Below are 13127 nucleotides of genomic sequence, written 5' to 3'. Positions count from 1 at the left end.
AGTATCTACATGTAACAAGAACACTCTAAAATAAAGTGTTACTCAAAAGTCTTATGGGTCTGAAACAACATGAGGGTGAGTAAATGATCAGTATTTTCATTTCCGGGTGAACTACCCCTTTAAAAGGGACTACATTAAATAACCAGCAAGCTATATATGAGAACATGTCTGTGCATGGCATTATCATTTTTGCTTTTTTGCTCTCATGGTAGAACTAAAGACTGAAAAGATATATAAAGGAGGGTTTAATTTTGATGATCTTTTACCAGGATTCTTTTAAATCCAATGGTTTATTCATTGACTGATCACTCCTCGTGGACTCATGGCTGGGACATGGAGAAGATCTCCCCATCTGCATTGAGCTTCAGAGAAACAGAGACATTACAATTTAATAGTCCCAACAGTGTTTATTTATTTATTTATTTATTATTATTTATTTTTTTGAACATGATCTCTTTTTAGAATCTTGTTGCTTTACATGACATTACATAAACCTAAAAATGAAGCTTAATTTTTATTACCGGTAATCTAAATATTTTACCTGGATTCTTTTAAATCCGGTGGTTTATCCATTGAATGTTCACTGCTCGTGGACTCATGGCTGGGACATGGAGAAGATCTCCCCATCTGCACTGAGCTTCAGAGAAACAGAGACATTACAACATTAATTCAGCGTAGCTTCCTGTCATTCAGATTGAAGTGCAGCACAATTAAGTAGGTGCAATTGAGAGAGAAAGAGTCAATATTAATAAATAAATGTGAAATTGTGAGATATAAAATAACATATAGCCTAATTTATAAACTAAAAAGTGAAGGAAGGACGCTTTAATTTTATTACATAAACCTAAATCATGATTATTTACCTGGGCTCGAGTTGATCCATTGAATGATTTCTTCTAATGACCAGGTCTGGTTAAATCTGATCTCCCCTGCTGGTGTCACGATCACAGACTCCATGACCTCCCTCTCTGGCCGCCAGAGGGCACCCTCGCCCGAATACTGACTTTCCGATACGAACTGCAATTCCCATGATACATCATTCCTGGACTAATCCCGCATCCACCTGCTATCACTGATCACACACGCACCTGCATCTCGTTCCCTACCCACATAAAAAACACACTCACATTGTAACCAGTGTGAAGTCTTGTTTTAATGCTGTGAACAATTCTGAAAGTATCTCCAGTGTTCTGCCTGCCTGTCTGTGTTTGACCCTTTCTGAACTGATCCTCTTGTTGCCTATAGATATATCCTCTTCATTGACCCACTGCCTATCTGGATTCTGTCTCGCTCGCTGCCAGCCTCTGAACCCTTGCCTGGTTTTCACCACATTTGTGCCTGCTCTGCTCTGTTGATCTTGCCCGTGCCTGACCTTTGTCTGTCGACCATTCTCTTAATAAACTTGTTGCAAATGGACCTGACTGATTCTGATGATTCCCAACAGCTGGATTGTGTTTCAGTGAAATAGAAATGGTGGTAACATAATATTAAGTTATTAAGTTTTTACAAAGTAAGAAACAAATTTCACAGCCTTAATGATATTTAGTTTAACAGTGTATTTAGTTGCCAACCTGTGTATAATAAGCCAAGATTGTATGTTTTTGACAGCAAATAAAGAATCAGTTACAAAAAATATTGGTACCGCTTTAGATTACAGCCCGGAAAGTACTGCGTAAGTAAAACGAATTTACAGCATAACTTTGTGTAATTATAGTATACCTATAAAGTACTTAGAGTACATGTAAGTATAAGGTAACAATATGTAACGTTTGTGATGGGTCAGACTAAGAGCGGTTCAGAAGTGCATTAGATGCAAGAAAAATCGAGTCCCTGGGAGGAGTGCTGGAAAGTGCTCCGACTCGTTCTACTGGGGGACTTCAACGCCCACGTGGGCAGCGACAGTGACACCTGGAGGGGTGTGATTGAGAGGAACGGCCCCCCTGATCTGAATTCGAGTGGTGTTCTGTTATTGGACTTCTATGCTAGTCACAGTTTGTCCATAACGAACAACATGTTCAAGCATAAGGTCGGAGGCCGGAGGTCGATGATCGACTTTGTGGTTGTTTTATCCGACCTCCGGCCGCATGTCTTGGACGGCTGTCAACTGATCACCACCTGGCGGTGAGTTGGATCCAATGTCAGGGAGACAAAAAATCAGGCCTTGGAGGAGTTCGGTGAGGCCATGGAGAAGGACTATCGGTTGGCATGGAAGAGATTCTGGCAAACTGTCTGGCGCCTCAGGACGGGGAAGCAGTCCCCCACCAAAACTATTTACAGTGGATCCGTCCTGACTACCTCAAGTCTCTGGATGTTGTGGGGCTGTCATGGCTGACACGCCTCTGCAGTATCGCGTGGCGGTCGGGGACAGTACGTCTGGACTGGCAGACCAGGGTGGTGGTCCCTCTTTTCAAGAAGGGCTCCGGAGGGTGTGTTCCAACTACAGGGGGATTACACTTCTCAGCCTCCCCGGGAAAGTCTATGTCAGGTAAAGCCAAGTAAAACTAAAACTATTGCAAGTTTATTTTTGCTTAAATACTGAGGAAATATACTCTTGTTCCCTGAAGTTACAGGGTAAGTACGATAAAAATACATACAATCTGATATCACTGACTCTGAAACCTTAATAATAATTTAAAAAAAAAACTTATTTGAAAACATATTTACAACTTTACCCCTTTATTTTCCAAATTTTACATATTGTTCCCTTATACCTACACGTATGTACTTTATAGGTACACTATAATTACTGAAAGGTACACTGCAAATTAATTTTACTTACGCAGTACTTTCCATGCTCTAATCTAAAGCGTTACCAAAATATATATATTTTTTTTTTTTGTAATAAATAAAAACACTTACTAGTTGGCCTCAGTATTAGTGGAGCATTCGGTCACAACATTTTCAGAACTCAATCCAGCTATAATGACTGAAAATAAGCCAAACAATAGTCATAGTAACAAGTAGCTACAAATAAAAATGCAATGAAAAATACTGGCCTGTAGTCACGTACTGTAAACATTCCTATTGTTTTTTGCTTTAACCAAGAGTTATCTCTCAAAACAACAGTTGTTTTTGTCACGGTAAAAGACAAACATGTAACCAAACTACTTGTGTACCTTGTGGTATTTACCTAATTCTTTCAGACAGGTTAACTGATAATAAGACTGCTTTCAAATTCCAAATTCACATCTGAAAGTAAAATAAAAACCAGCCAAAAATTACTTAGCTATTCATAGTCTCATTTCAGTAGGCCTATATATAAACAATATTCAATGTATACATACTTATAGTGTTAACTATAGTCTGGCTGAACCAACTCTTTTTTCTTTTGGAGTTTTTTGAGGAAATAACAGATACAAAGTATATTCAAAAGAAATCGACATGTAAAAAGCTGATAGATGAACAATGTTTCATATCAAGCTAACAATAATAATAAAAAACATCTTGTAAGAAGAATTAACAACATTGTAAAATTCAAAAGTTTGTTTATACTCACTTTGGCATTCTGTTTTTAAGAGCATTATCTTTAGGAACAGCAGAACTTCAATCTTAATTGGATCTTATTGAATCTTTCAATCTTTATAGTAGCTAAACATATTATCCAGCCCAGATGGCAACAACCACGCAAATCAGTCAACTAAGATGTTTTCAGGCAATTTCTAACTTTCATTTCTTTTCACTTCACAGAAATGTCTGACAGCTCTCAGAGCACCACCCACCCTCATCCCCGAGATCACGAGAGTAGCCTATCAGGTAAACAACTGCAAGAAGTAGGCTACGAACAGGACAGACCAGTTTCAGGTAGAAACATTGAAAACCCGGACCATATTCACAAAACATCTTAAGGCTAAAAGAAGCTCCTTACTTGCAAACTTAGGAGAACTCTAATGGTAAGATAAAATGTTTTGTGAGTTTCACTGATCACGGATCGGTTTGAGCGCAAGAGGGAAACAATCTGTGGCTCCGCTCCGCTCCACTCACTCCAGGCCAGCTTTTGTTTGCTTAGCAACTGTTACTGAAACAATTTTCTTCTACGACGCCAACGGCATTTAAAAAACAAATAAAAACAAAATTGAATTGGCTTAAAATAAATTTGAAACAAATTATTGCAACTCACCCTGTCTTCCTGTAATACTTGACATGTGGCCATAATTGTCATTCAGTATGTCAATATGCCTATTGGCGATAGTATCAACAAGTAGGCGAATATGTAGGACTAATTTAAATGGGGTTTTTACAGCCTACCTTTTCTAGAAGTCCTTCCTGAGCACGAGTTACGTTTTTTTTTGTTTTTTTTACATTCTGATTGCTATAGATAGGCTACTTCTCATTCAAATATTTGCTAGTTGGGCGTACACTATTACAAATCATATGACAAACCACAAACCAGACTCCTTTAGAGAAGTTCATTTTAATTTAAAATGATCGTAAATCTTCACTTAAATTCACATAATTTGAAATTCCAGAGAAAAACAGCTGGATTTTTTTCCTTCAACATGTCTTGTTTATACACAAATATTTCAATAATAATAGTAAGACCATTTTTTTTAACAACAATTGGGATTAGCTGCACATTGGACTTTATATCAATCTGCAACATTTACAATATAATTACAATATAAAAGCACAAAACCTAATCAAAACTATATTGTAAACAACTAAATATAGGCCTATTTAGGTTAAAAAAGAGGCATAAATAACTAAATATTAAAGATAATTTGGTCACCATGATTTTGCCAAGTAAGACGTGTTCATGGGTCAACATATTTTGTTGGTCCTGAAACAACATTCCTGTATGTAAACATAGTCCTTACCCTATCCCTACCCATAACCCTACCCATCAGAGGGAAATGACAGGTGAATAACACTGGTGTAGAAGCACATAACCCTAATTTAAGCCTAAACTTGACATAACTTGTTGCACTTGGTGAAATCATGTTCACCAGTCCAGTGACCAGATCATTTAATAGAGGCTGCCCCCCACATGGGAAGTTCATAGAGAACGTTCATGTTTACATTTTCATAATGAATGTGGCCATCTGCTGGAGAGAATCTGAAACATCCATCACCATCAAAATGTGTTGGACAGTTTAAATCAAAAGAACCATCAAAATGGAGCTGATCAAAACTAACAGATTATTTACATTGGCAAGTAAATGGTGAAAATGAATGAGGAATTAAAACACTGTGTATCAGTCACTGGTACAGCAGCAACAAATCCACTAAGCGGCCCATCCGTCAGTTCTCAGCTGAACTCTTCAAATGCAGCTTAAAAAAATAAAAAAATAAATTACATTTATTTCAGATAAAATGTATTTCTTCTGTATGTTGAAAATATCATTTTCAAAGTGTTAAAAGCAACATATATTAATTAATTGCATTTAAAAAAAAAACTCAAACTCACCGTATTTCAGTTTATAGTGTGGATTGAACTTTATAGCAGTGAGCAGATTAGTGCCCGTGTCTGTGAGTTTATTTTTAGTCATATCCAGCTCTTTCATGTGTGAGGGATTTGATCTTAGAGCTGAAGCCAGAGCAGCACAACCTTCATCTGTTATATCACAATCCCTTAGCCTTTAGACAGAACAATTACACAGTATTTACACTCATTTCAGAACACGCAGTTACTTCACTATATGCACTCGACTTTATTATATACTTTTTCCTTAGTAGGATCACAAATCCTAAATACTGATCTTACCACAATTTCTCCAGTTTAAATAGAGGACTCCAGAGTTCGTCAGAGAGAAATTGTACTCCTGCATCTCCAAATTCATTCTCAGACAGATCCAACTCTCTCAGGTGTGAGGGGTTTGATCTCAAAGCTGAAGTCAGAGCTGCACAACCTTCATCTGACAAGTTACAAAATCTCAACCTGCAGAGAGAACAATGGGACATTCTTTAAATTATTTACATTTGATTAGTTCATTAAGAAACTAGTACATGTGCAGTGTTACAACACCACTAATATCTTAGGAGAGAGGGGAAAACACCAGTAGGATATATTTGGAATTGTGTGATGTGTTCGATTTACATTTTTTAAAAGTTGTATATGAAAAACGAAAATAGATCATTTTAAAGTGCTAATTTTCCTGGTAAACCATTACAATGAATTAGATTCCTCTACAGTACATCATGTGCTAACGTAACATAATTTTGTTAGCAGACAGTGGTGACTCTTGGAACATCTATATGACTAGCTTCTTAACTGGACTAATTAAATTCAACACATCAGACCATTTCATTTACTTTTTTATTATCTATGGGTCTTGAAGAACTTACTTCAGTGTCTCCAGTTTACACTGAGGATTTTTTAGTGCATCAGAGAATAGCTTCATTCCTTGATCTCCTAGGTCATTTTCAGACAGATCCAGCTCTCTCAGGTGTGAATGGTTTGAATTCAGGGCAAAAGCCAGAGCGGCACAACCTTCATCTGTGATACCACACCGCCACAACCTGCGGACAAATAACAAACAATTCTGTTTGCTTAATTTCAGGAATACAGCGCATGATACACTATGTAAAATAAAATACTAATAAAACTTCAAGGATGGTTATAAAACTTCAGACAAACATTTTAAACTGTGTAGTGTGCATTCGTAGTTCAGAAATGGAGGACATCTGAAGTCAATGTTTAAATATTGTTTATAATAGAGTTAAAATAAGTCTTACCACAGTGTTTCCAATTTGCAGTGAGGACTTCTCAGTCCAGCAGAAAGTAACTTCACACCTGAACTCTTCAGATGATTGAAGTTTAAGTTCAGTTCTCTCAAACATGATGATTCTGAGCCGAGAGCTAAAGCCAGATCAGCACAGCAATTCTCCGAGAGACTACAACAGCCAAGCCTGGAAATAAAATAAGATCACCTTTATGTTTTCATGTATTTTATGTATTTGCATGTGCTAATCAGTTTATACAAACAATACTTTGAACCCGCAGCTTTTAAATAAAATATCAGTGCACTTAAATGACACCAGGAAATATAATTTAATGCTTTTAATAATAAATTCTAGTCAAATGGACACATCTGTACAAACACATCAAAGAACAAAGGATCTGTGTGTAGGATCTGAATATGTATATTTAAAATATACATTTTAAATATAATTTAAAAATTAAAAATGGTTTTAGATAAGTATAGCATGTCATACTGCAGGGCACTACTAGAAACATCATGTCATCTACTCATGTAGACTGTCAATCACACAGATCAGAATGTGATTCAGAAGCTCTATAAACACTTCACATATTCTTAGCATAAAATGCAGACTCTCTTTATTATTGTGGTGATAAGGTGAAAGAGCTGTTCACTTACTGAGCTGATCTGGATGCTTCAACCACAGGCAGAAGATTATGGAGAACTTGATCCTGCGTGATATTTTTTTTGGTTGAACTCATCCCTGATGTATTCCTTTAATTCAAACACTCCCAGCTGCTCTGACGTAAGCAACACAAAAACCAGTGCTGACCACTGTGCTGGAGACAGATTGGCATCTCTTATCATCCCAGTGCTGAGATAGTCTTGGATTTCCTTTTCCAGAGTATGATCACCTAGTTCATTCAGACAGTGAAACAAATTGGTGGATTTCCCAGGAGAAAGATTGTCTCTAATCTTCTTCTTGACGTACTGGATAATTTCATCTGTGTTGTGAGACATTCCTCCTGTTTGTGTCCGTAGGCACTTAAAAAGAGTTTGATTGGACTCTAACGAGAGACCCAGAAGGAAGCGAAGGAAGAGGTCAAGATGGCCATTCTTACTTTGCAAAGCCTCTTCCACAGACCTCTCATATACTGTGAAGCATGCTGAGGACTGAACATTGTATGTTAAGCCCTGGTATTCACTAAGAACATCTACATATTTCAAACTGAATGAAAACAACACATACAGAGCAGCCAGATGTTCCTGCGTGCTGAGGTGAACAAAGCAGTAGACTTTCCTCTGACACACACCAAACTCCTCTCTGAAGATCTGAGTGCACAATCCTGAGTACACTGATGCTTCTGTCACGTCAATGCCACACTCTCTCAGATCTTCTTCATAGAAGATCACATTGCCTTTCATAAGCTCTTGAAAAGCCAGTTTCCCTAGTTTTAGGATCATGTCTTCATCTGTCAATTTCTTCTCATAGTCCTTCTCATGTTTGATGTTGGTCTGAAGGATCAGGAAGTGTGTGTACATTTGCGTGAGAGTCTTGGGAATCTCTCCACTCTCTGCTCCACTCAACATCTTCTCTAGAACAGTGGCTGAGATCCAGCAGAACACTGGGATGTGGCACATGATGTAGAGGCTCCTCGATGACTTCAGGTGTGAGATGATTTTATTGGCCAGACCCTGATCAGTGATTCTCTTCCTGAAGTATTCCTCCTTCTGTGGGTCATTGAAGCCTCGTACCTCTGTCACTCGATCAACACACTCAGAGGGGATGAGATCAGCTGCTGCTGGTCTGGAGGTGATCCAGATGAGAGCAGAGGGAAGCAGATTCCCCAAAATGAGGTTCATCAACAGCACGTCCACTGAAGCTGATTCAGTCACATCACACAACCTCACGTAGTTCTGAAAATCCAGAGACAGACGACACTCATCCAAACCATCAAAGATAAACATGATTTTACCTTCATTTAGAGAGATTTCCAGTTGTTTTGTGCCCATGAAGAACTGTAGAAGATCTTTAAGACTGAATGTTTGGTCCTTCAGCAAATTGAGCTCTCTGAAAGGAAGTGGAAATATGAGGTGAACGTCCTGATTCACTTTCCCTTCAGTCCAGTCTAGAATGAACTTCTGCACAGAGACTGTTTTTCCAATGCCAGCGACTCCTTTGGTCAGCACAGCTCTGATGGGTTGGTTTTTTCCAGGTAAGGGTTTGAAGATGTCATTGCAGTTGATTGGGGTGTCCTCCACTGTGGCTTTCCTGGAAGCTTTTTCAATCCATCTGATCTCATGTTCATTATTGATCTCTCCATCTCCATATTCTGTGATGTAGAGCTCAGTGTAAATCTCATTGAGGAGTGTTGGGGTCCCTTGCTTTTCTATTCCCTCATAGAAACACTGAAACTTTGTCCTCAAGTCTGATTTGAGTTTGTTGTGGACTTCAGCATGTTGACAGTCAAAGCTACAACACACGTTAGAAAATACACAAATTAGCAAGCACAGATTTGTACACACCCCAATATAACTTACTTTATAAGAGTAAATGTTGTAAAACGTATCAATGTTTATTTGAACTTTTCTTTTTTTTCACAGTGGCTTCAATTTACTTATATGTGTAAATACCTGCACTCTGTACTGATCTCATGTAGTGTTGGGTTTGTCCTATCCAAACTCTGACACCGTTTTTTCACATGTGACTGGAAAACTTTACAGACTTCAGCATGTTGACAGTAATTACTATGAGTAATTATAACACAGATTAAACGTCAATATTCAGGGTTTACATTTTATAAATGCCTCAAATGGTTTCCATCTTCATTTTTAAACATACCTGTGTACAGAGGTGTCTCTATCCTTAAAGAACACTGGGTGCTCTATTGACTGGCCACTCTTCATGGACAGACAGCTGGGAGCTGGTGAGTCTGGTTTCTCAACCTGCATTGAACTTTAACAAAATAAATGAATGATCATTTTGTTCAGAACTGATTTTATCATGAAATGTTATTTTATTCAGATCAGACTTTATCGATAAATAAGCAATATTCAAAAGTGCCTCCATCTCAAAACTGACCTCATCTGTCTTTACATTTACAGATTTTCTAAACCATTTCTGTTTTACCTGCAAAAACATGTTTCACGTTTGATTGGCCGGGACTTCTTTAGGGACCCACAGCTTGGCTTTGGTGAACCTGGTCTCTCTGGCTCCATTGATCTGTAACCAAACCAATAAGGCACTTTGCATGTAAAATTTTCCTTTCAAAACTGTCATCTTGGCAATATTTATATCAAGGCTTATACTGCAAGCACATTTCATCTTAATATAGACTTGTGTTCAAGACTTAACTGAATTTAAATATCTGATTCTTCATTTACTTATTCTATAAATCTTAGTAAATCGTATGATGACTGAACAAAAATAACTAACATCACAGTATTTATTTATTACGTATATACTAATATGACTTGAGAAAAACAAGTGTCCATTTGTTAGTAGTAAGATTGTAAGACAAGTTTATTTGTATAGCTCTTAACATTGATTCAAAGCAGCTTTACAGAAAGTCATACCATGTATGACTATATATTTAGCTTTATTGTATTTATTATCTACTAGATAGATCTGTTCCACTTTTGGTAAACTGAACTGCATTAAATTACTTAAAAATCACATCATGTTTTAATAGCATCTCTGTGCAGTAAACTGATTCAAGTGACCATTTTGACATTACATAAAAACAAAAATAACAGTTAACTGGTGAGATAAGAAATATATTACTATATTAGTATCTAATGAAGCGTTACAGGTTACATTGAAAAAGATACAAGTCACCACGAAGACTTTCTGGCAAATAAAACAAGCTGTAACAAAGTAGGCACTAGCAAGTTTTAAGAAATAAATGTTACAACAACATACCATACAAATATTATTCCTCAAAGTTTTACAATAGGAGCCTTGCCAGTGTAATATAAAACACCTACTCAATCTGTAGGGGAAACAATTACCTGGGCTTCATTCTGTAACCTAAAACCCACACTGTTCCTAAGTGTTGTGAATGAGGTGGGAGTCAATCCAGTATTATCACACAAGCAATGTGCAAACTTTGCTCTAGAGTAATGCTGGTGAAGAAGTCTCAAACCACAGTCAATTATACACTACAGAAAGTGAAAGTAAACATCTGACGCTGCGTGAGGAACGAATCTACTTCAACGAGCTGATAATTTAGCATACTGTCTATTTATTTTCTTAATATTTCTCTTGTGTCCCATAAGTAGTGAAATAATAAGATACGTATTTCATGTCAAGCAAGTTGTTTTTGAAATGAGGAGTACTAGGCCTAAACTAATCTAACTAATCTTTTATTTTCTCGCAGCTCATCGGTTAGGCTATAAAATTATTGCGAGGCTAAATTAATCGTAATATTAATTTAATAATAAAAGTAGTAGCCTAGTAGTTATATTAGCTATATAGTAGTTAATTGGAAATGTCAAATCCTCTTGTAAAGGCCGATAGCTGAACATCATCATCTTCGTATCAGCGGCATCGCGTCTATGATTGATCATCGTCTATCGGCACTATCGCGGGGCCCTCCAACAAGCGGGGACACCCTACACCACTAAATCTGTCCTGTCCTGTCCTCAGGCTGTACAGAATGTTTGTATGATCGTGACAGTTGCTCACTCACCTGTGTCAGGGGAATCTCGATCCGACTCGGTTGTTTGTCGATCCAGCACACCGGCGTCAGTACAGTTCAGGTACAATGTTGTGGTGAAACAACATCAAGAAAAATGTTCATTCGTCAAAAATAGGCCTAATCCAAAAATGAGGGAGACAACGAGACTCTCACTATCCCAAGTCCAAGACTGAATGTAGGCTATACCTGTAAGATACTGGAGACAATAAAGACAGCGAGTGTGACTGCACGATAACTGTTTTTACTGAAGAACACAGAACTCTCCGTTGCTGGTGTTTTACACAAAAGGGAACTCACCCAGCCAACGTAACAGCGCGCTCTAGCGGCAGCACAATACATTACATCTCCCCTTCTTCAGCTTATTTATGGGGAACCCATAGATAGCGGACTAAATAACTGAAGGTTTCTCAAGCAAATTTAAAGGCAAAAATAAGCAATCCTCAAGGTACCTTCCAACTTATTAATGACATTATACAAGGGCACCACACTTGACATATTTCTTTAGCTATTCAGGAGCAACTTGGGATCATTACCAACAATTGAAATCTATCAACAAACAGTAGGCCAACTGGATTGCTTCACTACTGGACTCATCTGACTCCTGACAGGTAGCAACTACAAATTCAGTCTTTCAGGGGGTTTAACCACTCTGCCATGCTTAGTGGTGTAGGGCCGAGCGGGCTGTGGTTGACCCACATTCAGGGGTTCCTTGGCAGGTGATGCTGTTGTTCCAACTAGGGGAGGAATCAGTTCGTCTTCTTCTGGAAGGACATCGGGAAACTCCTCCCAAGGCTCATCTTGCATGAGGTGACGGGACTGATTCGCTCTTGCAGTGCTTTTGCGAAGGTGCTGAGAGTTCCGGCGGAACTCCGTGCCACCAGAGTTTACGATGTAAGACCTGGGTGTGCTGCTATGTTGCTGGACGACAACAGCTGGAGACCACTTGGAGTGGCCGGGGTAGGGCTGCATTCTGACTTCTTCACCTGGCACCAGCGCAGGGCGAGTATGCATCGTCCTGCCTTTGTCGTAGTAGTACTTCTGGGAAGCTTTGGACCTATTGAGCAGGTGTCTGACTTTCAAAGAGTTGTAGGCCTTTGGGGCAAGCAGTTGTTGAGCTGCAGGGAGTTTGTTTCTGGGTCTTCTGCCCATGAGCAGCTGCGCTGGGGACAACTCTACTGTCTCTAGCGGGGTTGTTCTGTAGTCCAGCAATGCCAAATGTCTGTCTGGAGCTTTGTTCCAAAGTCTTTTCACTGTTTGTACTGCACGCTCGGCCTCTCCATTTGAGTGAGGTGTGTGAGGTGATGATGTGAGATGTGATATGCCATAGCTCTCACAAAAGTCTCTGAACTCCTCTGACGCATACTGGGGCCCATTGTCTGTTCGTAGGACAGTAGGAATCCCATGACGACTGAACTGTGATTTCAGTATTTCAATGGCAGTGCGGCTTCGCTGATCTTTAAGCTCGTCCACTTCAATGTATTTTGAAAAGTAATCCACGAGAAGAATGAAGTGCTTGCCATCAAATTCAAAGATATCTGAGGCCACTAGCTCAAACGGCAGTTCTGGGGTTTCAGTTGGCTTTAGAGGCAATCTTGGTAGTTTGTTTTGGAAATCGGCACATTTGCTGCAACTCTTCACTACCTCCTCTATCTCTGCACTCATGCCCGGCCAGTAGAGCACTTCACGTGCTCTCTGCTTGCTTTTCACAATCCCTAAATGAGACTGGTGTATGAGTTTTAACATGTGCTGTCTCATAGTGGGCGGTATAACTATACGTAGCCCTTTGTAC

General features: G+C 38.7%; 1 protein-coding gene and 1 pseudogene across 7 annotated transcripts in view; both read right to left on the bottom strand.

Annotated features, from left to right (window-relative positions):
* The window catches only part of LOC130077916 (NACHT, LRR and PYD domains-containing protein 3-like), a 36719-nt gene extending 33035 nt beyond the window's left edge, over positions 1–3684 (bottom strand). Inside the window, exons 1-5 of one of the 7 annotated variants that reach the window (XM_056243330.1) lie at positions 3497–3683; positions 3131–3189; positions 864–1102; positions 542–637; positions 267–362 (exon numbers count right to left, since the gene is read on the bottom strand). In XM_056243330.1, the coding sequence (XP_056099305.1) occupies positions 267–362; positions 542–637; positions 864–883 (212 nt within the window). In that variant the 5' untranslated portion in view covers positions 884–1102; positions 3131–3189; positions 3497–3683. Of the gene's footprint in view, positions 1–266; positions 363–541; positions 638–863; positions 1103–2859; positions 2879–3130; positions 3190–3496 lie in introns of those variants that run through there. The other 6 variants (XM_056243335.1, XM_056243333.1, XM_056243332.1 and 3 more) reach the window with 6 other exon arrangements.
* Positions 3685–4959: 1275 nt separating this feature from the next.
* LOC130077927 (NLR family CARD domain-containing protein 3-like) lies at positions 4960–11500 on the bottom strand (annotated as a pseudogene).
* Between the last annotated feature and the right edge of the window lie 1627 nt (positions 11501–13127).

This window comes from Rhinichthys klamathensis, unplaced genomic scaffold (genome assembly GCF_029890125.1).
Source record: "Rhinichthys klamathensis goyatoka isolate OS25496 unplaced genomic scaffold, OSU_Roscu_1.1 h1tg000786l_1, whole genome shotgun sequence".
Lineage (NCBI taxonomy): Eukaryota > Metazoa > Chordata > Actinopteri > Cypriniformes > Leuciscidae > Rhinichthys > Rhinichthys klamathensis.
The sequence above is the reverse complement of the archived record's forward strand: the minus strand, read 5'-3'. Positions and strand labels throughout refer to the sequence as shown.